The sequence below is a fragment of the Pristis pectinata genome, chromosome 30 (genome assembly GCF_009764475.1).
Source record: "Pristis pectinata isolate sPriPec2 chromosome 30, sPriPec2.1.pri, whole genome shotgun sequence".
Taxonomy (NCBI): domain Eukaryota; kingdom Metazoa; phylum Chordata; class Chondrichthyes; order Rhinopristiformes; family Pristidae; genus Pristis; species Pristis pectinata.
The window spans coordinates 27,333,909-27,360,737 of record NC_067434.1 but is presented as its reverse complement, the minus strand read 5'-3'; the positions used below and the strand labels follow the sequence as shown (position 1 = coordinate 27,360,737).

At 42.4% G+C, this 26,829-nt stretch overlaps 1 protein-coding gene across 1 annotated transcript in view; it reads left to right on the top strand.

Annotated features, from left to right (window-relative positions):
* LOC127584625 (vinculin-like) overlaps positions 1–26,829 on the top strand; it is a 158,348-nt gene that overhangs the window by 72,019 nt on the left and 59,500 nt on the right. Inside the window, 7 exon segments of the mRNA XM_052041443.1 lie at positions 1,934–2,024; positions 2,187–2,334; positions 2,619–2,772; positions 10,594–10,769; positions 11,071–11,261; positions 15,349–15,548; positions 20,411–20,547. Of these exon segments, the coding sequence (XP_051897403.1) occupies positions 1,934–2,024; positions 2,187–2,334; positions 2,619–2,772; positions 10,594–10,769; positions 11,071–11,261; positions 15,349–15,548; positions 20,411–20,547 (1,097 nt within the window).

Sequence of the window (26,829 nt, the reverse complement as noted above, 5' to 3'; positions counted from 1 at the left end):
ACAAATGATGTAGCAGTGCGCTGCAGTTGGTAACTGAGTGATGCATTTGAGTTTTATTAGCCAAAGTACAGAATTACTTCCCCACCCTCCTCACTACAATCTGTCTTCATGGTTGGCAGGGCATTCATGCGAAAGAGTTAGAATCAAAGATAAAGATTCAAAGCATACCAAATGATTGTAAAGTGTGGGAGGATGGTGAGATGGAGTGCTATCTCACCATCCTCACCATACAGGGCAGAATAAGTGAACAAACCATTATTGCTATGATGTGTCAAACAGTAAATTTCTATGCGTTTAGAGCCATAGAATCAGAGTCATACAGCATGGGAACAGGCCCTTCAGCCCAACTGGTCTATGCCAGTCCAAGATTCCCATCTAAGCTAGTCTCATTTGCTCATGTTTGGCCCATATCCTTCTGAACCTTTCCTGTCCACGTACATGTCCAAGTAACTTAAATGTTGTTAATGTACCTGCCTCACCCACTTCTGGCCAGTTCATACCATATACTGACCACCCTCTGGATTGAAAAAGTTACTCCTCTGGTTGCTTGGAGGTCTTTTAGATATAGAATTAGCCATGGCCACTGTTGCAAAATTTTTTTTTTTGTGACTTGGACCAGAATGTCTCATTGATTGCAGGGAAGGATTTGGAAATTAGATGAGTTCCTTTTGAGAAAGGGGTAGTGGAAGAGATGACTGCATAGTTGATAACTTTTGTCTAAGGATAGTTGTTAGGAGAGTGGGAATAAAGTGTAAAGGCAGTAGAATCAGTACAGTACAATACAGGCCCTTCAGCCCACAATGTTGTGGCCAACCTTTTAACCTTGCCTAAGACTAAGCCCTTACCACATATCCTCTATTTTAAATTCCTCCATATGCTTATCCAGCAATCTCTTGAATTTGGCCAATGTACCTGCCTCCACCACTGCCCCAGGCAGCACATTCCACGTCCCAACCACTCTGGGTAGGTTGGAGGTAATAGCAAATAAAGAAATATTGACCAGGTTGAGGATAAGATTTTGAGGAACCAGTGAAGATGTGCGAGAAGATATAGGGAGAGTTTTATTTTCTTAAGGGAAAATAATGAGTTATAATTCAATGGTAATTTTAATAAACAATGAGCCAGATCATGCTGAATCTGGCCTGGCATCAATGCCTACACACACCTGAGCTGATTGGAGAGCCTACCTTTGACAGTAAGGCAGCATAATCTTTATGGCATTTGAGCCTTTTACTCAGTTGAGTGATTGTACATACTGCTGATGTTCTGCCCCTGAGCCTTGCCAAAGCTGTGGAGTAGCTTAACAGGTAATAAGTGCTTTGGACATAGAAATTTTTAAAAATTAATTTATATAAATTTAAAAATAGATTAAAATACTTTATAAAAATCATTTAAACTTCAAAAGTAATAGCATCTTTCACTAAGTAAATTATTGATTCTTCATGAATTTAAGAGCTAAAGGAAAAGCTGTGATTAGCATAGTAAAGTATTGAGTTTTCCATTCGAGAAATAAAAAATGCAGCTGGCAGCATATCTTCACAAAATCTGGTAATGCAAATTGGTGCATGTCTTATAATGGAAGTTGTTCTGAATTGACAATAATCAAACTAGTTAGAAGTTTTAATCTGAGTGCAACTGTTTTGGTTTGAGGCAGTTAGTGGCTATTTATAATTCCCATAATGAGGAACCACTTATCACACAGTTGCTGTTCTGTTACAAATGTTACTGTTCTATTTCTCATTTGTAGGTAGAAGTGAATCAGAATGTTAAGACATTTAAGAGTTAAATTGTTGTGGTTACCCAGGAAGAAAAATCAGATGTGTTAAGTATTTTTCTTCTTGGGGATATTGAAGACTTAATTTTCAATTTGAGTGCAGTCAGTTCTTAATCTTTAAAGTAATAACATATTCTTAACTGATGTCTATTTGAACAGGATACTGAGACCATGAGAAGAGCTCTAGCTATGATTGACTCAAAGATAAACCAGGCTAAAAACTGGCTAAGAGATCCTAATGCACCTCCAGGTAATAATTGATGGTACTACATAAGAATACCAGGCAAATTTTAAGTATTTAGCTTGTCTAATATCCTGAAATATTCTTTTGCCAAATAATTTTCTTATTAGTCCTTTTGATGAGGATATTGAGCATCTGGGCTAGATGGATCTGATCTGTTATATGATTTAGGTGATGCTGGAGAGCAGGCCATCAAACAAATATTGGATGAAGCTGGCAAGGTTGGAGAATTGTGTGCAGGCAACGAACGGAGAGAGATTCTGGGCACCACCAGGGCTTTAGGTCAGATGACTGATCAAGTATCTGAACTCCGAGCCAGGTAATGGGAATTAAATACAAAAATTTTGCTTAGTTGAAATAGTGAAAATTTTAGCTTTTTGGTACAGTACTATTATTGAATGTTTGAAGTATAAAGACAATTGATTTAGGAACTGCATTCTTATAATAGTTCCGTGTTGTAACAGAAGACATGAATGTGGTCAGCAAAAACCAAGGTGCACATTCAATAACTCGCTCAGAAATTTTGCTCTGAAACTGCATGCACTTTAGATTTGTGATTTGTATGCAAGAGTACCAATAATGTCGGGTGTAATTTTTAAATAGAGGTCAAGGTGCGACACCTATTGCCATGCAGAAATCACAGCAAGTATCCCAAGGGTTGGACATGTTAACAGCAAAAGTGGAAAATGCTGCCAGGAAACTGGAAGCCATGACAAACTCAAAGCAGGCCATTGCTAAGAAAATTGATGCTGCTCAGGTAACAACTAAATTCTTGGAATTTTTCATCTGAAAGTTTGTACACAGATAAGATTGTAATACTAAGCATTAAAGAATCCTTATTTCCTGATAGAGGTTAAAATTACATTGTTAGAATATCCGACTTCCCAATATTTCTAGAAAAGATTCTGTTCTCCCATTTTATTGGGATATCCAAGCTGAGCACCTGCAACAAATCTAAGCAAAGGGGCAACTTACTCCCAAGTATTAATGTCACTTACTTTAGAATCAACCAGTGGATACAGCAGAGTTCCATGAAGGTGTTTGTTCATTCACCTTCTTTCCCAACTAAGCTAGCATTACCTACATAGTTTTACTACAGATCATTATTTAACACTAGTATTGAACAAAGTTGGGCAATAGTTATGGTATTAAAATCAAAAAAGGTTGTACAAAGTAATACAATCATTGTTGGTGTTTACTGCCACTAGGCATGTTTCAGATGCTTACTGGTCAGCAACTCTCTTAGCAGAGGTTTTTCTAGGACTGACTCTGGTGCACACCACACTGACTGAATGTGCTTTGTTCCTTATTTTTCCCTCACACTGGGACAGAAGAGTGCCTACGTGTATGAAGACACTGTAGTTCCATGAAAATTCATTTATCTTCCTAAGTTGCTTGGCCAGCAAGGGTTGTAGGAGAGCTGGTGTCCTGTCTTTTGACCAATATCATGGTCATTATTTTACAAAGGAAGCAAAGGGCATGTCTTAAATTGATGTGATCCAAATGGCTTTTGCTTTTGAGTAGATTGTCTATTGATCCCAAACACAATGCAAATTAAACTAACTCTCTTCTGCCTGTATGTGATCCTTATCCCTCCATTTCCTGCATATTTGTGTGTCTATCTAATAGTGCATTAAATGCTATGATTGTAGTTGCTTGCACCACTACCTCTGGCAGCCTGTTCCAGGCACCTACCACTGTGTAAAAAAAAACTTGCTCTCCACATCTCCTTTAAACTTACCTCCTTTTCACCTTAAATTCATGTCCTCTAGTATTTGACATTTCTATCCTGGGGAAAGTGATTCTGACTCTTTACCCTATCTGTCTCAATTTTATGAACTTCTATCAGTTTTATAAACTTCTTCACCACCCTACCTACCTGTGATGCCACTTTCAATAAACTATGCATTTGCACTCCCAGGTCCCTCTATTCCATAACATTTCCCAGGGCCCTACCATTCACTATATGTCCTACCCTGGTTTGATCTCCCAAAATGCAATACCTCATTTATCTGGATTGAAAGCCATTTGCCAATCCTCTGCCTACATACTGAGTTGATCATGATCCTCCTGTAATTTTTCATAACCTTCTGTACTATCTACCATACTCCCCTATTTTAGTATCATCTGCAAACTTACTTAACATGCCTTGTACATTCACATCCAAATCATTTATATGAATTACAAACAAAGGTCCCAGCATCAGCCCCTGTGGCACACCACTCACAGTCCTCGTCAGAGAAAACCCTTGACCATCACTGGCTGCTTCCTACCACTGAGCTGATTATGAATCCATTCCACTATCTCCCCCAGATCCCATGTGATCTAACCTTCCAGTCTAGCCTGCCATGAGGGACCTTGTCAAAGGCCTGGCTAAAGTCCATCGAGACAACATCCACTGTCTAACCCTATCTACCCTCTTGGTTTCCTCCTCGAAGAACTCCAAGGGATTTGTCATGTGTGACTTCCCACGCACAAAGCAATGCTGACTGTCCTGATGAGACCCTGTCTCTCCAAATGTTGGTAGATCCTGACCCTCAGAACCCCCTCCAGCAATTTACCCATCAGACTCACTGGCTTGTAGTTTCCTGGCTTGTTTTTGCTACTCTTTTTAAACAATGGTACCACATTAGCCACTCTCCAGTCCTCCAGAACCTCACCTGTGGCCAGAGATGAAGGAAAAGTCTCTGCAAGGGCCTTCTCCTCAAGCTTCCCACAAGGTCTGAGGATGCACCAGGTCATGCCCTGGAGATTTAGCCACCTTAATGCACTTAAGACCTCCAATACCTCCTCCCTGGTAATTTGTATGTGGTTCAAGACAACACCACTCAATTACCCCATTTGCCTAGCTTCCATAGTCTTCTCCACAGTAAAAACTGAAGAAAAATATTGATTCAAAATCTCACCCATTTCCTTTGGTTCCACACAGCCATGCTGATTTTTAAGGGACCTTTTCTCTCCCAAGCCACCCGTCACCTATAGAATCTCTTGGGATTTTGCCCCACCTGCTAGATCCTCCTCATATCCTTTTTTTTTCACCCTCCAAACTTTGTGTTCTCCTACACTTCTTGCAGTCATCAAGATTCACTAGTTCCCAATTGATTATGCTGTGTATGCCTCTTTCTTAATCAGAGCATCAATATCTTTCATCAACCAGCCTTGCCCTTCAGGAACATGCAGGCCCTGATCTCGTCATCACACTTAAAGGCCTCCCACTTGACAGATGCTCCTTTCCCTGAAAAAAAATCTCACCCAATCAACCACTGCAAGATCCTGCCTAATGGCTCTAAAGTTTGCTCTGCCTCCATTCAGGACCTTAACCTGTGAACCGTGTATTCTTTTCCACAACTATTTCAAAACTGATGGAATTATGGTCACAGGGCTGAAAGTGGTCACAGACAGACACTTCTGCCACTTACCATACTTCATTTTCCAGGAGGAGGTCCAGTGTTGCACTATCTATAGGTAAAGGAAGCTTTCTTGGACACATTTTACAAATTCCACTCAGCCTTTTAACTCTGGTTGGTCCAGTCATAGAATATAGAACACTACAGCACGATACAGGCCCTTCAGCCCACAATGTTGTGCCAACATTTTTACCTGCTCTAAGATCTATCTAACCATTCCCTCCCACATAGCCCCCTTTTGTTTTTTAAAAAGTCAGTCATGTGTCTGTCTAAGAGTCTCTTAAGTGTCCCTAATGTATCTGCCCCCACAACCTCTGCTGGCAGAGCATTCTACACACCCACCACTCTTTAAAAAAAACTTACCTCTGACATCCCCTTTATACCTTCCTACAATCACCTTAAGATTATGTCCCCTCGTGTTAGCCATTGTCACCCTGGGAAAAAGTCTGACTGGCTGCTTGATCTATGCCTCTTATCATCTTGTACACCTGTCACCCCTCATCCTCCTCTCTAAGGAGAAAAGCCTTAGCTCGCTCAACCTATCCTCATCCTGGTAAATCTCCTGTGCACCCTCTAAAGCTTCCACATCCTTTCTATAATGAGGCGACTAGAACTGAACACAATACTTCAAGAGTGGTCTAACCAGAGCTCTATAGAGCTGCAACATGATCTCACAGATCTGGAACTCAATACCCCGACTAATGAAGGCCAACACACCTTAACATGCTTATCGTCCTGCATGGCAACTTTGAGGGATCTATGGACGTGGACCCCAAGGTCCATCTGTTCCTCCACACTGCTGACGGTCCTGCCATTAACCTTGTATTCTGCCTTCGAATTTGATCTCCTGAAGTGTATCACTTCACACTTATCTGGGTTGAACTCCATCTGTCACTTCAGCCTAGCTCTGCATTCTATCAATATCCTGTTGTAATCTACAGCAACCTTCTACACTATCCACAACACCAACCTTTGTATCATCAGCAGACTTACTAACTCACCCTTCCACATCTTCATCCAAGTCATTTATATATATAAAAAAAATCACAAAGAGCAGGGGTCCCAGAACAGATCCCTGCAGAACACCAGTGGTCACTGACCTCCAGGCAGAATAAACTCCATCTGCCACCATCCTGTCTTCTGTTAGCGAGCCAATTCTGAATCCACACAGCCATGTTTCCCTGGATCCCATGCCTCCTGACTTTCTGAATGAGCCTTCCATGAGGAACCTTATTAAGCTCCTGACTAAAATCCATGTGCACTACATCCACTGCTCTACCTTTAATGTGCTGTGTCACGTCCTCAAAGAATTCAATCAGGCTTGAGAGGCACAACTGGCCCCATACAAAGATATGCTGACTGTCCCTAACCAGCCTGTTTCTCAATGTCCATAAATCCTGTCTCTAAGAATCTTCTCCAGTAATTTGCCCACCACTGAAGTAAGACTCACTGGTCTGTAATTCCTAGGGTTATCCCTACTGCCTTTCTTAAACAAAGGAACATTTGCCACCCTCCAATCATCTGGCACTACTCCTGTGGCTAGTGAGGATGCAAAAATCATCGCTAAAGGCACAGCAATCTCGTCTTGCTTCCCGTAATAACCTTGGATATATCCTGTCCAGCCTCAGTGACTTATCTATCCTAATGTTTTCCAATAGTTCCAGCACATCCTTTCTTAGCATATCAGTCTGTCGTACACCATCCTCAAACACCAAGGTCTCTCACGAATACTGAAGCAAAGTATTCATTAAGGACCTCCCCTACCTCTTCCTTCTCCAGGCACATTTCCTCTTTTATCCCTCATCAGTCCTATCACCTAGAGTGATACTCCAGAGTCATCCTCTTATTCTTCACATAGGTGTAGAATTCTTTGGGATTTTCCTTGATCCTAATTGCCAAGGACTTCTCATGCCCCCTTCTAGCTCTCCTAAGTCCATTAAGCTCCCTCCTGGCTACCTGGTAACTCTCCAGAGCCCTGTCTGATCCATGCTTTCTAAACCTCAGGTAAGCTTTTTTCCTCTTAAGATTTTCTACATGTCATATCAACCACTGTTCCTTCACTCTACCATCCTTACCCTGCCTCAATGGGACAAACCTATCCAGAACCCCGTGCAAGTACTCCCTAAACAACCTCCACATTTCTGCTGTGCACTTCGCCAAGAACATCTGTTCCCAATTTACTCTCCCAAGTTCCTGCCTAATAGCATCATAATTCCCCCTCCCCCACTTAAATACTTTCCTATATCATCTGCTCCTATCCCTTTCCAAGACTATGGTAAAGGTCAAGGAGTTATGGTCACTATCTCCAAAATGCTCTCCCACCAAGAGATCTGAAACCTGATCAGGCTCATTGCCTAGTACCGGGTCCAGTATGGCCTCTCCTCTAGTCAGCCTGTCCACATACTGTGTCAGGAATCCTTCCTGAACACACCAAACTCCATCCCATCTATCCCCTTTACAGTAAGGAGGTGCCAATCAATATTAGGGAAGTTGAAGTCACCCATGACAACAACCCTGTTATTTTTGCACCTCTCCAAAATCTGCCTCCCAATCTGCTCCTGTGTCTCTGCTGCTATTGGGGTGTCTATAGAATACTCCCAATAGTGTGATCGCTCCCTTCCTGTTTGACTTGCACACACACACTGACTGACTCAGTGGACGATTCCTCCAAGACATGCTCCCTTTCTACAGCTGTGATGCTGTCCCTGATCAGCAAAGCCACTCCCCCACCTTTTTATCTTCGCCACTGTCCCTTTTGAAACATCTAAACCCCAGAATATCCAGCAGCCATTCCTGCCCTTGCGACAGTCAAGTCTCTGTAATGGCCACCACGTCATAGTTCCATGTACTTACCCACGCTCTAAGTTCATCAGCCTTGTTCCTGATACTTCGCACATTAAAGTAAGACACTTCAGCCCATCCAACTGACTGCAATTTTGCCCTTTCAACTGCCTATCCTTCCTCAGTCCTTCTACACTCTGCATCTACTTGTACACTAAATGAACTAAGCTCTGACCTATCACTCTGGTTCCCATCCCCCTGCCAAACTAGTTAAAACACTCTCCAACAACTCTAGCAAACCTGCCCACAAGAATATTGGTCCCCCTCCAGTTCAGGTGTAACCCATCCCTTTTGTGCAGGTCGTACCTTCCCCAGAAGAGAGCCCAATGATCAACAAATCTGAAACCTGCCCCTTGCACCAATTTCTCAGCCACACAGTCATCTGCCAGATCATCCACTTCTTGCCCTCACTGGCACATGACACAGGCAGCAATCCAGAGATTACTACCCTTGAGGTCCTGCTTTTCAGCTTCCTAGCTAACTCCCTATATTCCTTCTTCAGGACCTCGTCTCTTTTTCTACCTATGCCGTTGGTACCAATGTGTACCACGAGCTCTGGCTGTTCACCCTCCCCCTTCAGAATGCTGTGGGCCAGATCAGAGACGTCCCTGACCCTAGCACCAGGGAGGCAACATACCATCTGGGAGTGTCTTTCACATCCACAGAATCTCCTGTCTGCCTCCCTTACTATGGAATCCCCTATCACTACCACTCAGCTCTTCTGCCCCCTTTCCTTCTGCACCACACAACCAGGCTCAGTGCCAGAGACCTGGTCACTGCAGCTTTCCCTTAGTAGGTCATTCTCCCACCCCCCAAAACAGTATCCAAAGCAGTATACTTGTTATTGAGGGGAACAGCCACAGGGATACTCTGCACTACCTGCCTATTCTCAGTCCTTCTCCTGACAGTCACCCAGCTATCTGCTTCTTGTCACTCTTGTCTATGTACTCCTCAGTATCCTGTCGGAGCCAAAGGTCATCCAACTACAGTTCCAGTTCCCTAACATTGTCTTTAAGGAGCTACAGCTGGATGCACCTCATGCAGATGTAGTTATCAGGGAGACTGGAGGTATCCCAGAACTCCCACATCTCACAAGCTGAACACACCACTGACCCTGGAGCCATTCTCACTACCCTGCATTGAAGGGAACACCAAATCAAAGAAAGATAGAAACTTATTGAAGACTTACCTTCTCCTTTTCTCCCCAAAGCCTCTCAAACTAAAGCCTTAACTCCCCCACTCTAACACTGACACAATGGCTACTCTTCTTATACTTGCCTTACTTTTATTTGCTGCTGTTAATAAGCCAATCAGCAGGTAACAATTTGCAAATGTGCTCATTTAGACTCTTGCAAGGTGAAACTCACAAGCTAAGGCACAGAGACTCACCTCTTCAAAAGTCCTGCCCCAATCTGTCAATATTAGGAAAGTTAAAATCTCCCACTAATACTACCCTATTTTGTTTACAATTAGCTGTAATCTCTCTATATATCTGCTGCTCCAATTCCCACTGACTATTTGGGGGGCCTATCAATCCTATCCCCTTCTTGTTTCTAAGTTCTACCTTTATGACCTCACTGGATGATCTCCCAAGAATATCCTCTCTAAGGCCTGTTATGTCTTTCATCAAGAAGGCAACTTCCCCCTCCTCTCTTAGCTGCACCTCTGTCATGCCTGTAGCCTCTGTATCCTGGAACATTGAGCTGCCAGTCCTGCCCTTTCCTCAGCCATGTTTCTGTTATGGCTATGATATCCCAGTTCCTGGAGCTGATCCACACCCTGAGTTCATCCACCTTGCCTGTCAAGCCTCTTGCATTGAAATAAATGCATTTTAAACCAATGGTCTTTTCTCTCCCTTTAATATGCTCCTGTCAATCCTGATGACTAAATTTGCTCTCATTGGCTACAGTATTATCCCCTGATTTCTCATCAGCCACTCTGCTTCTCAGGACCCCACCTGAGTTTAAACATGCTACTCGAGTTTAAACCCTCCTGAGTAGCACAAGCAAATCTCCCAGCCAGGATATTGGTCCCCCTCCAGTTCAGGTGCAACCCATCTCTCTTGTACAGATCACCCCTACCTCAGGGGTAGGGGTGACCTGTGCACTTTCCAAAGCGTACCCTTTCCAAAGCCCCGACATCCTTCCTGTAATGGGGTGACCAGAAAGTGGTTCATTATTTACCTGAGAGTTCTTAAAATTTAAAAATTGATAGCCTGTACTAACAAAATAAGAGCAAAATTCTGTATCAAAGAGTGATTATAGTACTAAGTGTATAACTTTTCTCCTGAAAAGCTTCCATAGCTTAACATGGGTTTGGTTTTTATTTAGAGCTGGCTGGCTGATCCACATGGAGGTCCTGAAGGAGAAGATCATGTTCGTGGTATTTTAAAAGAAGCGAAGAAAATTGCAGGTCTTTGTGAAGATCCAAAAGAACGTGATGACATATTGCGTTCGATTAATGAAATAGGAGCACTGACTGCAAAGCTGTCTGACTTGAGAAGGCAGTACGTATTCAAACAATTGAAAACTACTATCATCTGATAGATATCAGGTTTTGTTTTGTTAAAACTCAAATTTATCAAGTCCCGTCCATTTTGCTCTGGATTATAACTGTTGTCTGTTTTGCCTAAAGTATGTCTTAAATATCAACATAAAGTGACTGTAGAATATTTGCAGTCAATTTCACCCCTCAATCCTTAAACTCATTGTACTTTCACTATTCATTTTGAGTTTGATAGATTTTTTTTTACTCATGAGTTTAATTCTTTTTTACTGTTGATTTTGTATTCTGGATTTGCTTTCCAGAGGCAAAGGTGATACCCCAGAAGCCCGTGCTTTGTCTAAGCAAATTGCAACAACCCTGCAGAATTTACAGACTAAAACAAATCGAGCAGTGGCCAATAGTCGGCCAGTGAAAGCAGCAGTTAATCTGGAAGGTAAAATTGAGCAAGCCCAGCGCTGGATTGATAATCCTACAGTTGATGACCGTGGCGTGGGTGAGTATGACAAAGATTAGTGTCTCATTTATAGGTGGCTGTACTATGTTACGTACCACCTTGCGGATCATTTAACAATAGAAAAAATATTTATTTCTTGATCTAATGTTTTCAATATACAGACGATCCCCACATTACAGCCTATCGGGTTATGGAAATTCGCCCTTACAGAATTTACAGATCACTACCCAGAAATTTCAGATACAGAATAAAATTCGCTCTCATGGGATTTATGTGGGTAGGAAAAAAGTAAATGAATCAACACAAACTAGTTTTTTTTTCTCAACTCTAGTTCCTTGATGCATACGCAGATGACACAGCTTCGCACTAGGCAAAATTCCGATATGGTGTGTTTTCTAGGAATGCAACTCCTCCCCCCATAATGTGGGAATTTCCTATACAGCCAATTCTGATTTGGTCACTTCCCTCTCAACAGTTTTTAAATAAATATGTTTTGAGGGATTAAAGACTTTGTATTGGATTAATCAAATGTGAACTTCTTGCTTGAAGTGATACTTAGAGAGTCACAGAGCACAGAAACAAGTTCTCACTGACTGTCAGCACAAGAACACACAAGACCACAAGAAAATAGGGGCAGGAGAAGGCCAATTACACTAATTCTATATTTATTTTCCCCTGACTGTCAAGCACCTACTTATACTAATCCAATTTTATTTTCCACACATTCCCATCAAGTCCCCTCAGATTCTGGCACTCACCTACATGATGAGGGAAATTTACAATGGCTATTTAATCAACAAATCCACATGTCTTTGGAATGTATGAGGAATCCAGATCTTGAGTCGTAAACATTGCAAAGAACCCTTGCACTGGAAGCAATGTTCTGACTGGAAAGTATCTGAATTTGTGTGGTATGTGCACCATAACTGTACAACAAAGAACATTCTCATTCTGGAGGATGCATATGAAAATATGGCTAAACTGCTGGTATTATCTTTGGTCTTTTTTCCTTGGTCTGATTTGCAGAGATTGTGAAGGAATAATTTTTGAGAAACAAATCTCTTGGGTCCCAATACAAAACACTGGAAGTTATCACTTTTGTGTCAATATAATCCTCTTGGATTGATCACATAGGCCAATATTTTCTCACTCATCTTCAATGCATTATACAGTCGATGTCAATTGTGAAAATGTATACAGCTGTCCTGATTTCTTTACTCGTTATGTTTATTTCTGTTGCTGGAAGTTGAACAAGAACAGCCTAGAGTGATTTTCCTTTGTCTTTGCCTTTTTCCAAAACTTTCCCCATTGAAGTGAAGAATTTTCAAAAATTGATAACATAGAAGGAAGCCATTTCACCAAACCATGTCTGTGCATCGATCTAATTCCAGCTTTCAGCACAATGCCTGCAGACCTACAGGTCATGCTTTTCAAGCGTACATCAAAGTATTGTTTGCCTAACTTTATGATTGCTGCCTCTACTGCCCTTTCAGACCGTGTGTCCCAGACCCATGCCGCTCTCTGGGTGAAGAAACATTTGCTCACCTGCTCTCTAATCCTTGCACAAATTTGTGTAAATTTTGCTCTTTGGTTTTTGCTGTTAAGGAAAATAGGTCCCTCTTAATTTTAAGGACCTGAATTAAGCCTCCACTTAGCATTCTCTGTTCCAAAGAAAACAACTCCAATCAATCCAATTTTACCATTTAATATTTAGTTCTGTCAAGGGCATCATAAGTCTCGTTAAGAGTCTGGCTTCAACTGACAACTTTTCAGTAACTTGATTTGGATGTTAAAGTTTTGAATGTAGTAATGTTCCATCACTTGGTTCGCTGATCAATTGGTTTATTGTCACGTGTGGAGGGGTAGGTTAGTGAGTTTGCAGACAATACACAGATTGGTGACGTTGTGGATGGTGTGGAAGGTTACCAAAGGATACAGCGGGATATAGATCAGCTGGTGATATGAGCAGAGAAATGGTGGATGGAGTTTAATCCAGCCAAGTGTGAGGTGTTGGGAGATCAAATTTAAAGGAATGGTACACAGTTAATGACAGGACCCTTAACAGTGTTGAAGTACAGAGGGATCTTGGGATCTAAGTCCCCAGCTCCCTGAAAGTGACTGCATAAGTGGATAGGGTAGTAAAGAACGCAAATGGCATGCTTGTCTTTATTAGTCGAGGTTTTGAGTTCGAGTCAGGGAGTTATGTTGCAGCTTTATAAAACTCTGGTTAGGCCACATCTGGAGTATTGCATTCAATTTCTGGTTGCCCCTATATAGGAAGAATGTGGAGGATTTGGAAAGGATGCAGAAGAGGTTTACCAGGATGCTGCCTGGATTAGAATGAGGAGAGATTGGACAAACTTTCATAGTTTCATAGTAAGTACAGCACAATACAGGCCCTTCGGCCCACAATGTTATGCCGACCTTTAAACCTTGCCTAAGACTACCTAACCCCTTCTCCCCACATATCCCTCTATTTTAAAATTCCTCCATTTGTTCATCTAGCAATCTCTTGAATTTGACCAATGTACCTGCCTCCACCACCGCCCCAGGCAGCGCATTCCATGCCCAAACCAGTCTCTGAGTAAAAATCCTCGCTCTAATATCTCTCTTGAACTTCCTACCCATTACTTTAAAGCCACGGCCTCTTGTATTGAGCATTGGTGCCCTGGGAAAGAGGCGCTGGCTGTCTACTCTATCTATTCCTCTTAATACTTTGTATATCTTTATCATGTCTCCTCTCATCCTCCTTCTCACCAAAGAGTAAAGCCCTAGTTCTTGGATAGGCACATGAATATGTAGAGGATATGATGTGTTGGGAGAGGGACTAGCTTAGAAGGCTTTTAATTACTAGTTTAATTAGTGTGGCAGAACATCGCGAGCCGAAGGGTCTGTTCCTATGCTATACTGTTCTATGTACCGAGATACAGTGCAAAACTTTGTTTTACATGCCACCCATACTGATCATTTCATCACATCTGTACATCAAAATAGTACAAGGGAAAAGCAATAACAGAATGCAGAATATAGTGTTACAGTTACAGAGAAAGTGCAGTGCAGGCAGACAATAAGGTGCAAGGCCATGACTATGTAGATTGTGAGATCAAGAGTCCATCCTATTGTGCAAGAGGTCCATTCAATATTCTTGTAACACTGGGATGGAAGCTGTTCTTGAGTCTGGTGGTACATGCTTTCAGGCTTTTGTATCTTCTGCCTGATGGGAGAGGGGAGAAGAAAGAATGTCTGGGCTGGGAGTGGACTTTTATTACATTGGCTGCTTTACAAAGGCAGTGAGAAGTATAGACGGAGTCCATGGAGGGGAGGCTGGTTTCGTGATGGGCTGAGCTGTGTCCACAACTTTCTGCAGTTTCTTGCCGTCTCAGGCAGATATCAAGCTGTGATGCATCTGGATAGGATGCTTTCTATGGTGCGTCGATTAAAAATTGGTAAAGGTTAATGGGGACATACCAAATTTTAGCCTCCTGGGGAAGTAGAGGCACTGATGAGCTTTCCGTGCCATGGTGTCTACGTGGTTGGACCAGGACAGGCTATTGGTGATATTGGAACTTGAAGCCCTCAACCATTTCAACCTCAGCACTGTTGATATAAACAGGTGTATGTGTACTGTCCTACTTCCTGAAGTCAATGACCAGCTCTTTTGTTGTGCTGACATTGATGGAAAGGTTATTTTCATGATACCATTCCACTAGGCTCTCTATCTCCTTCCTATACTTTGACTCATCATTATTTGAGATACTGCCCACTACAGTGGTGTCATCTGCAAACTTTTAGATGGAGTTAGAGCAGAATCTGGCCGTGCAATCTTTTACACTATTTATTTACTTATATAACTTGCTTAGTAATTTTTATGACTTTGTCTTTCACTGTACTGCTGCCGCAAAACAACAAATTTCATGATAGATGTCAGTGGTAATAAATCTAATTCTGATTATATAGTATAGTGAGTAAGGTAGGGAGCTGAGGATGCAGCCTTGCAGAGGTGTTGCTGCCTATCTTACTGATTTGTGCTCTGTTGGTCAGTAAGTCAAGGTTCCAGTTGCAAAGGTGTTGAATAACTTAATCTTGTGAATTAATTCGCACAGCATTTGTTTTCCTTCTCATTTAGGCCAGGCAGCTATCCGTGGACTTGTCGCCGAAGGCCGTCGACTGGCCAATGCATTGATAGGACCTTATCGCCAGGAACTGACTGGAAAGTGTGACCGAGTAGAACTCCTGGCTGGACAACTTGCAGATCTGGCAGCTCGAGGTGAAGGGGACAGTCCTCAAGCCAGAGCAATTGCTGCACAACTGCAGGATGCACTAAAGGTTTACTGAACCTTGTTTTGTGAGAACATTATAGCATTTGACATCATTCAGCATGCCTTTCACAATTCTCTTATCTTGCTGTTATTTTGAGCAGATGAACTGTTTCACCACGATCTTTTAAGTCTGTGCAAGTTAAACTAAGAAGGTTGATGCTTAATGGATCAACAAATCCTTATTTGTGGAGTATTTACTTATGGAATTTATAATAATGAAACAAATAATGTTGGCATGCTAGCAGTTTTTGTATGCAGATGTACTGTGTTATGGTTGTAATGATGGGTTTGTTTTTGCCTGCTGAATATGTATTGATTTTAGTAAAGACTGCAGGTAGAGGGTTGACAGTCTCTCTGCTTTCACCTCTTTTCTTTCTAGCCAGAACAAGGGTAGGGTTTCCCTTAATCTCACCTACCACCCACCAACTTCCAAATTCAACGGCTCAGTCTCCAGAGTTTCCGTCACTTCTAATGAGATTCCACTATAAGATGCACTTTCCCCTTCCCTCCCTCTTCAGCATTCCAATCAGATCATTCTGTCTGCAATTCCTTGCCCACTTTTCTATCTCCACCAACCACTGATCTCCATAAGACATAGGAGCAGAATTAGGCCATTCAGCCCATCGAGTCTGCTCCGCCATTTGATCATGGCTGATTTATTTTTCCCTCTCAACCCCATTCTTCTGCCTTCACCCCGTAACCTTTGACGCCCTTAATAGTCAAGAAGTTATCAGCCTCTACTTTAAATATACCCAATGACTTGGCAATGAATTCTACAGATTCACCAGCCTCTGGCTAAAGAAATTCCTCCTAATTTCTGTTCTAAAGGGACGTCCTTCTATTCTGAGGCTGTGCCGTCTGGTCCTAGACTCTCCCACTGCTGAAACATCCTCTCCACGTCCAGTCTATCCAGGCCTTTAAATATTTGGTAGGTTTCAATGAGATTCCCCCCTCATTCTTCTAAGCTCCAGTGAGTACAGCCCCAGAGCCATCAAATGCTCTTCATATGTTAACCCTTTCATTCCCAGGATCATTCTTGTAAACCTCCTCTGCACCCTTTCTAATGTCAGCACGTCCTTCCTTAGATATGGAGCCCAAAACTGCTCATAATATTCCAAATGTGGTCTCATAATATTCCAAATGTGCTCAGCATTACATCCTTGCTTTTATATTCTAGCCCTCTCGAAATGAATGCTTAACATTGCATTTGCCTTCCTTACTACAACTCAACCTGCAAGTTATCCTTTAGGGAATCCTGCACTAGGATTCCCAAGTCCCTTTGCACTTCCGATTTCTGAATTCGCTCCCTGTTTAGAAAATAGACGACACCTTCATTCCTTCTACCAGAGTGCATGACTATATTCCATCTGCCACTTCTTGCTCATTCTCCCAACCTGTCCAAGATCTTCTGCAGACTCCCTGCTTCCTCAACACTACCCGCCCCTCTACCTGTCTTTGTATCATCTGCAAACTTGGCCACAGAGTCCTCAATTCTATCATCCAGATCATTAATGTATAACATGAAAAGTAGTGGACCCAACACCGACCCCTGTGGAACACCACTAGTCACCAGCAGCCAACCAGAAAAGGCCCCCTTTATTCCCATTCTTTGCCTTCTGCCAGTCAGCCAATCTTCTATCCATGCTGGTACCTTTCCTGTAATACCATGGGCTCCTATCTTGTTTAGCAGCCTCATATGCGACACTTCGTCAAAGGCCTTCTGAAAATCCAAGTAAACAACATCCACTGACTCTCCTTTGTCAATCCTGCCTGTTACTTTCTTAAAGAATTCCAACAGATTTGTCAAGCAAGATCTCCTCTTGAGGAAATCAAGCTGACTTCGACCTATTTTATCCTGATCTTCTAAGTACCCCGAAACCTCATCCTTAATAATGGACTCTAACATCATAGCAACCACTGAAGTCAGGCTAACTGGCCTATCATTTCCTGTCTTTTGCCTCCCTCCCTACTTTAGGAGTGGAGTGACATTTGCAATTTTCCAATCCTCTGGAACTGTTCCTGAATCTAGTGATTCTTGAAAGATCACTACTACACAATCTCTTCAGTTACCTCTTTCAGAAACCTGGTGTGTAGTCCATCTGGTCCAGATGACTTATCCACCTTCAGACATTTTAGTTTCCCAAGCACCTTCTCTTTAGTAATAGTGACTACATTCACTTCTGCCCCCGACTCTCTCGAATTTCTGGCATGTGTCTTCCGCAGTGAAGACTGACGCAAAATACTTGTTCAATTCGTCCGCCATTTCTTTGTTCCCCATTACCATTTCTCCAGTGTCATTTTCCAGCAGTCCAAAACCCATTCTTGCCTCTCTTTTACTTTTTATATATCTGAAAAAGCTTGTGGTATCCTCTTTTATATTATTGGCTAGCTTACCTTCATATTTCATCTTTTCTCCCCTTATTGCTTTTTTAGTTGCCTCCTGTTGGTTTTTATCCAAACCCAACCTTCTAGCTTCCCACTAATTTTTGCAATATTGTATGCCTCTCTTTTGCGTTTGTGCTGTCTTTGACTTCCCTTGTCAGCCATGGTTGCCTCATCTTCCCTTTTGGAAGTTTCTTCTTCTTTGGGATGAACTGATCCTGCATCTTCCGAATTACTCCCAGAAACTCCTGCCATTGCTGCTGTACTGTCATCCCTACTAGGGTCCCCTTCCAATCAACTTTGGCCAGTTCCTCTTTCGTGTCTCTGTAGTTACCTTTACTCAACTGTTATACCGATACATCTGATTTTAGTTTCTACCTCTCAAACTGCAGGGTGAACTCTATCATATTATGATCGCTGCCTCCTAAGGGTTCCTTTACCTTAAGCTCCCTGATCAAATCTGGTTCATTGCACAACACCAAATCCAGAATTGTCTTTTTCCTCGTGGGCTCGACCACAAGCTACTCTAAAAAGCCATCTTGTAGGCATCCTACAAATTCCTTCTCTTGGAATCCAGTACCAACCTGATTTTTCCCAGTCTACCTGTATATTGAAATCCCCCATGACTACTGTAACATTGCCCTTTTTATGTGCCTTTTCTATTTCCTGTTGTAATTTGTACCCCACATCCTGGCTACTATTCAGAGGCCTATATATAACTCCCATCAGGGTCTTTTTACCCTTGCAGTTTCTTAACTTTACCCACAAGCATTCTGCATGTTCTGATCTTTTGTCACTTCTTGCTACTCATGGCACTTTTCCATGCAACTGCAGGGTATATACCATCTGCCCATTCAGCTCCTCTCTTTCCACCATCCAGGAACTCAATCAGTGAGTGAAGCAGCAATTGCCTTGCGCTAAAATTTGGTATACTGCATTCAGTACTCACGTTGTGGTCCCCTCACACTGGAGAAACTAAATTGTTGATTGGGTGACTGCTTTGCAGAATATCTCTGTTCAGTTCACCTTGAACTTCTAATTGCCTATCACTTTAATTCTCTGTCCCACTGCCCCTCTAACCTCTGTCTTAGGCCACCTATCTTTCTCTACCAATGTAAGCTGGAGGAACCACACTTCATCTTCTGTCTGAGGCTGCAGAAATTGTTGCCTTGACAACTTTGGTCAGCACTCTGTTGCAGATATTCCCTCTGTTCCCTCCAGCCTTGCCTCTGCAACTTTAAATATGCTTGTTTTCTCATGTTTCCAGTTCTGTTCTACAGTCATTGATTTGAGATTTAAGCTCAGTTTCTCTCCCCACTGATGCTGCTTTGCCTGCTGAACACTTCCATTGTTTTCTATTTTTGTTTTATATTTCCAGCATCTGCATGGATTTTTCATACAAGTAATAAAAGATCTTTCAGAAATAAATTATCAAAAATCTGAGATTTGAAAATGCAAGGAAGAAATAGTTTTTAAATTCATACCTTTATATTTGATGTTAACTATTCCAGTAACCAACTATTTCATTCTCTTGTGTCTACAGTAACCAACTGTACAGTCTTAATTAAATGTCTTCCACTAGATGGAGTACCATCTCTGTCATTACGAACCAGACCTTGTTAGACTGAATTCTTTTGGTCAAATTTTTCATTGTTTAATTTTAATTAGACATTGACAGTCCAGAGTTTAATGGTAGATAGTATTGGAGTAAAGATTAAACACAATAAAGGTTGGTTATTTTTGGTATGGAGAAATTTAAAAAGATGAATACATTGATTGCTCAGAACAGAAATCAACATAATCCTTTAATGTTAATTGATTGAAGAAAAGGGAAGTGAGCACAAGGGAACATATTTTCATGCTGAGATACAGTTCTTTGCAAATTTCTTGGCATGATTCATGCCCTTGTGTTTGTGTGTTTTCTTCATTTTTGCCGCCTTTATGAGCATGTTCTGGCCTCAGCTGGCATTAATCATTCAACCACTTAATGTTGTGGAGATTAAATTATGCAGGTTCATTTACTGTTCATCTTCATTGTCATCATTTTGAGCATTGTTCCTCTTTTTATTTTTCTGAAGCTTCAGCCTTATGAGGCATTCTGTTCTGCATAGTCCTACACAGTTAGCATCCCTTTCTTTTGCCCCATTGAAACAGCTTTGAGGACTTGTGCATTCAGATTAATGAATTAATTTTACTTGGTTACTCCCCAGGAATAAATGCATGGTTGTGCATTCCATTTAATTTCCAAAATGTTTCACATCACTGCTTTTCCGTTTGTTTTTGTGTGAAAGACATTTTTTTTAAAAAAACCTAGGAGCATCATTGTTCTTCTATCCCAAGAAACTTATTTTCTTTGAGGTTTTGTGTCCTCCTGTTCCCATTGTACACAAACACAATTTTAACTTGAACAAGGCTCATTTTATATGTTGGTCCCATGCAGTTTCTTTCTGGTGAATTACTAACATTTTGTCTCTTTTTTTATTTGAGGACTTAAAAGGCAAAATGCAGGAAGTCATGACCCAAGAAGTATCTGATGTTTTCAGTGATACAACCACTCCAATTAAATTGCTTGCTGTGGCAGCCACATCTCCACAAGATGCACCAAATAGAGAAGAGGTAATTGGGTTTATGGAGGTTTTTAACAAAGTCGTGTTTGATCTTAACACTAGTTAAACTTAACAAAATGAACCAAATTTAAGAGGCTATAAAAAGTGACCACTGGATGTGATATTTTCTTTGTGTTTCCTAGAAGAGTCTCATTTTCTTTGTGTTTCCTAGAAGAGTCTCATTTTCTTTGTAAAAGTTAGGTCCTAATATTTTTGTGGACATGATCTGGTGATTAAGTTCTCCAGTTTAATCAAATGCTCAAGATAAACCCAGGTTGTTACTTAAATGTAAACTGGGGAAATAGGGTAGAAGACTTAAGTTTAGTGAAAAGTAACATGAAAACTCATGTCACGTGTGGGTACAGGTTAGAGCAAGATTGAATAATTTGCTCAGATGTTGAGTTGTGAAATTTAAGAATTGGGCTTTAATAGACTAAATAGCCTTGCCACATTATTTAGATTTCTGTGCAAACTTTCAGATCAGTATAAAAATGCTTTCCAAAGAATTTGTAACCAATTACCTTTTTACACTGTATGAAAAGTCTGTTAACACCATCGGCTTTATTTAAAAATTAACTAACAGTATGCATATGAGCTCTTTCCTTGGTGAATTGTCAACCTCACTAAGGGCAAATCTAACCTACCAAAGAACCGAGGGACTGCTGTGTGCTATGTCTCACCGAAATGTGGCTTACACCTGCTTCAGCTGACTGCGCCATACAACCTGAGGGCATCTCAATTCACCAGATGGACTTCACGGCGTCCTTGGGCAAAGTTAGAGGTGGAGAGGTCTGCTTACTCATCGATATCCAGTAGTGCTCGGATGTGATGGTCTGGTGAGTTCCTGTTCACCCAGCTTGGAATATCTAATGGTGAAGTGTCACCCATACTGCTTGCCATGGGAGTTCACTTCAGCTATCCTGATGGAAGTCTACATCCAACACCAGACAGACGTGAAGCCTGCACTCAATGAACTATACTCCATGATCAACAGCCTTGATAAGGGATACCCTGAGGCTCTCTTCATCATTGCTGGTGACTTCAACCAGCCCAACTTCAAGAATGTGTTACCAAAATACCACCAGCACGTCTCCTATCCCACCAGGGGCCCAAACACCCTCCCTTTGCTATATAGCCATGAAAGACACCTACCGATCCACCCCTTGCCCTCACTTTGGTAAGTCAGACCACCAGGCTGTGCTCCTTCTCCCTGCATACAAACAGAAACTGAAATGTGAGGATCCAGTACAAAAAGTCGTACAATGCTGCTCTGAGTAAATAGATGAATTTTTACACAGCTGCTTTGAGTCGGTAGACTGGTCCATGTTCAAAGACTCAGCTGCCAGCTTAGATGAGTACGTCAGCACCATCACAACCTTGTCAGCAAAGAGGACGATCCAGGTGTTCCCAAACCATAAGCCATGGATGAACTGGAAGATCCACTCCCGACTGAAGCCTAGGACTGCAGCATTCAAATCAGGTGACCCTAACCTCTGCAAGAAATTGAGATACAACCTCCATAAAGCTATCAGAGATGCCAAGAGACAACACCAGTCCAAAATTGAGTCCCAGATCAGCTGTCAGCTGTGGTAGGGCTTACGTACTATAATGGACTACAAAACAAAGTTGGGCAGCATCACCGACAACAGCGCATCCCTTCCCAAAGAGCTTAACAATTAGAACATAGAACATTACAACACAGTACACGCCCTTTGGTCCACAATGTTGTGCCGACATTTTATCCTGCTCGAAGATCTATCTAACTTTTCCCTCCCACATAGCCCTCCATTTCTCTATCATTCATCTATTTATCTAAGAGTCTCTTAAATGTCCCTAGTGTATCTGCCCCCACAGGCTCTGCTGGCAATGCATTCCATGCACTCACCACTCTGTGTAAAAAAAAAAGGAAAAAACAGCCTACCCCTGATATTGCCTTGTATCTTCCTCCAATCACCTTAAAATCATGCCCCCTCATGTTAGCCATTGTTGCCCTGGGAAAAAATCTGACTGTCCACTCGATCTATGCCTCTTATCATCTTGTACATGCCTATCAAGTCACCTCTCCTCCTCCTCCTCTCCAAACAGAAAAGCTCCAGCTTACTCAACCTGTTCTCATAAGATATGCTCTCCAATCCAGGCAGTATCCTGGTAAATCCCCTCTGCACCCTCTCTCAAGCTTCCACATCCTTCCTATAATGAGGCGACCAGAACTGAACACAATACTCCAAGTGTGGTCTAACCAGAGTTCTATAGAGTTGCAACATGATCTCGCGGCTCTTGAACTCAATACCCCGACTAATGAAGACCAACACGCCATACGCCTTCTTAACAACCCTATCGGCCTGCGCGGCAACCTTGAGGGATGTATGGACGTGGACCCCAAGATCCCTCTGTTCCTCCACACTGCTGAGAGTCCTGCCATTAACCTTGTATTCTGCCTTCAAATTTGATCTTCCAAAGTGCATCACTTCTCACTTTTCCAGATTGAACTCCATCTGCCACTTCTCAGCCCAGGTCTGCATTCTATCAATATCCTGTTGTAATCTGCAGCAACCTTCTACACTATCCACAACACCACCAACCTTTGTATCATCAGCAAACTTACTAACCCACCCTTCCACATCCTCATCCAAGTCATTTATAAAAATCACAAACAGCAGGAGTCCCAGAATAGATCTCTGTGGAACACCACTGGTCACCGACCTTCAGGCAGGATACGCTCCATCTACCACCACCCTCTGTCTACTATGAGGGAGCCAATTCTGAATCCACACGGCCAAGTTACCCTGGATCCTATATCTCCTGACTTTCTGAATGAGTCTTCCATGAGGAACCTTATCAAATGCCTTACAAAAATCCATGTACACCACATCCACTGCTCTACCTTCATCAATGTGCTTTGTCACATCCTCAAAGAATTCAGTCAGGCTTGTGAGGCACGACCTGCCCCTCACGAAGCCATACCGACTGTCCCTAATCAGCCTGTGCTTCTCCAAATGCCCATAAATTCTGTCTCTAAGAATCTTCTTCCATAATTTGCCCACCACTGAAGTAAGACTCACTGGTCTGTAATTCCAAGGGTTATCCCTACTCCCTTTCTTAAACAAAGGAACAACATTTACCACCCTCCAATCATCTGGCACTACTCCTGTGGTCAGTGAGGATGCAAGGATTATTGCCAAAAGTACAACAATCTCTTCCCTCGCTTCCCGTAATAACCTTGGATATATCCCATCTGGCCCGGTGATTTATCTATCCTAATGTTTTTCAAAAGTCCCAGCACATCCTCCTTCCTCACGTTGACATGCCCTAGCGTATCAGCCTGTTGTATGCCATTCTCACAATTGTCAAGGTCTCTTTCTCTGGTGAATACTGAAGCAAATTATTCAGTAAGGACCTCCCCTACCTCTTCCGACTCCAGACACATGTTTCCTCTTTTATCCCTGATTTGTGCTACCCTCACTCTAGTCATCCTCCTATTCTTCACATACGTGTAGAATGCCTTGGGGTTTTCCTTGATCCAACTCGCCAAGGCCTTCTCATGCCCCTTTCTAGCTCAGTCCATTCTTAAGCTCCCTCCTGGCTACCTGGTAGCTCTCCAGAGCCCTGTCTGATCCATGCTTTCTAAGCTTTTTTTCTCTTGACAAGATATTCTTTTCTCTTGTCAACCACGGTTCCTTCACTCTACCATCCTTACCCTGCCTCAATGGGACAAACCTATCCAGAACCCCATGCAAGTACTCCCTAAACAACCTCCACATTTCTGCCATGCACTTCCCCAAGAACATTTGTTTCCAATTTACACTCCCAAGTTTCTGACTAATAGCATCATAATTCCCCCTCCCCAGTTAAATACCTTCCCATATCGTCTGCTCCTATCTCTCTCCAAGGAGTTATGGTGAATATCTCCAAAATGCTCTCCCACCAAGAGATCTGAAACCTGATCAGGCTCATTGCCTAGTACCACGTCCAGTATGGCCTCTCCTCTAATTGGCTTGTCCCCGTATTGTGTTAGGAATCCTTCCTGAACACACAAAACAAACTCGATCCCATCTATCCCCTTGACACGAAGGAGGTGCCAATCAATTGAAATCACCCATGACAACAACCTTGTTATTTTTGCACTTCCTCAAAATCTGCTTCCTGATCTGCTCCTCAGTGTCTCTGCTGCTATTGGACAATCTGTAGAATACTCCCAATAGAGTGACCACTCTCTTCCTGTTCCTGACTTCCGCCTACACTGACTCAGTGGATGATTCATCCAGGCTATCCTCCCTTTCTACAGCTGTGACACTGTCCCTGATCTGCAAAGCCACTTCCCCACCTCTTTTTACCTCCGTCCCTGTCCCTTTTGAAACATCTAAACCCCAGAATATCCAGCAGCCATTCCTGTAATGGCCACCATGTCAAAGTTCCACGTGCTTACCCACCCTCTAAGTTCATCAGCCTTGTTCCTGATACTTCTTGCATTAAAGTAGACACACTTTAGCCCATCCAACTGACTGCAATGTTGCCCTTTCAACTGCTTATCCTTCCTCACAGTCTTTCTACACTCTGCATCTACTTGTACACTAAATGAACCAAGCTGACCTATCACTCTGGTTCCCATCCCCCTGCCAAACGTTGAAACCTTCCCCAACAGTTGTAGCAAACCTGCTCGCAAGAATATTGATTCCCCCTCCAGTTCAGGTGTAACCTGTCCCTTTTGTACAGGGCATACCTTCCCCAGAAGAGATCCCAATGATCAACAAATCTGAAACCCTGCCCCCTGCATCAATTCCTTAGCCATGCATTCATTTGCCAGATCATCTTATTCTTACCCTCACTGGCACATGGCACAGGCAGTAATCCAGAGATTACAGAATCCATTCTGTACACGTTTTGAACAGAGGGGGATTGGTGTGTCACCATCCATCCTGACAGCCTCCAAAGCACCTGAACCCATAGTCACTGTTGAGGATGTAAGATCAGTCTTCTGGAGAGTGAACCCGCGGAAGGCATTTGGCCCAGATGTTATCCCAGGCTGAGTCCTTAGATCCTGCGCAGATCAGCTGGCGGAGGTATTTGTTGACATTTTTAACCTGTCCCTGCTTCAATTTAACGTTCTCACCTGCTTTAAGAAGACCACTGTAATCCCAGTACCTAAGAAAAACAAAGTAAAGTGCCTTTATGGCTACCGCCCAGTGGCTCTGACATCCACCATCGTGAAATGCTTCAGGAGGCTGGTTGTGACATGCATTAACTCCAGCCTCCCAAATAACTTTGACCCACTACAATTCACCTACTGCTGAAACAAGTCTACGGCAGATGACATCTCTCTGGCCCAACACTCATCTCTGGAGCATCTGGACCGTAAAGACACCCATGTTAGGCTAGGAGTTTGAGGAGATTTGGTATGTCACCAAAGACTTGCAAATTTCTACAGATGTACAGTGGAAAGTATTCTGACTGGTTGCTTCACCGCCTGGTACGGTGGCTCCAGTATGCAGGATCCAAAGAGGCTGTAGAGGGTTGTAGGCTCAGCCAGCTCCATTCTGGGCACAACCCTTCCTGCTATCGAGGACATCTTCAAGAGACGGTACCTCAAGAAGGCAGTATCCATCATTAAGGACCCTCACCACCTGGGACATGCCTCTTCACAGTACTACCTTCAAGGAGGAGATGCAGGAGCCTGAAGACCCACACTCATCGTTTCAGGAACAGCTTTTTCCTGTCCACCATCAGGTTTCTGAATGGTCCATGAACACTTTCTCATTGTTACCCTTTTGCACTCTTTATTTGTTTTTGTAACTTATAGTAATTTTTATGTCCTTATGTCTTGCACTGTACTGCTGCCACAAAACAATAAATTTCATGACATATGTCAGTGATAATAAACCTGATGCTGATTCACCTTATTGTCCACCTGCACTGTACTTTCTCTATCACTGTTACACTTTATTCTGCATTTTGTATTTTACCTTGTAGTACCTCAATGCACTGTGTAATGAATTAATCTGTATGAACGGTATGCATGACAAGATTTTCACTGTACCTTGGAACATGTGACAGTAATACACCAATTCCAAATTCAGTCTGCACAGATACATTGTGATATTACATTTGTAACAAACAGTGGGCCCTTTTGCCACCATCCCCAATACACTGCCTTTACCCATGCCAAATCAGACACGAACAACTAGTGCTGGCACTGTTTGGAACAGTTAATCAAAGTTAGCAAAAGTTTCATTTTAACTTGAGAATTATTGTGATGCTTTTGTAATTTAGTTTCTTAATGGTTTTCTGAGTGAGAACCATAAT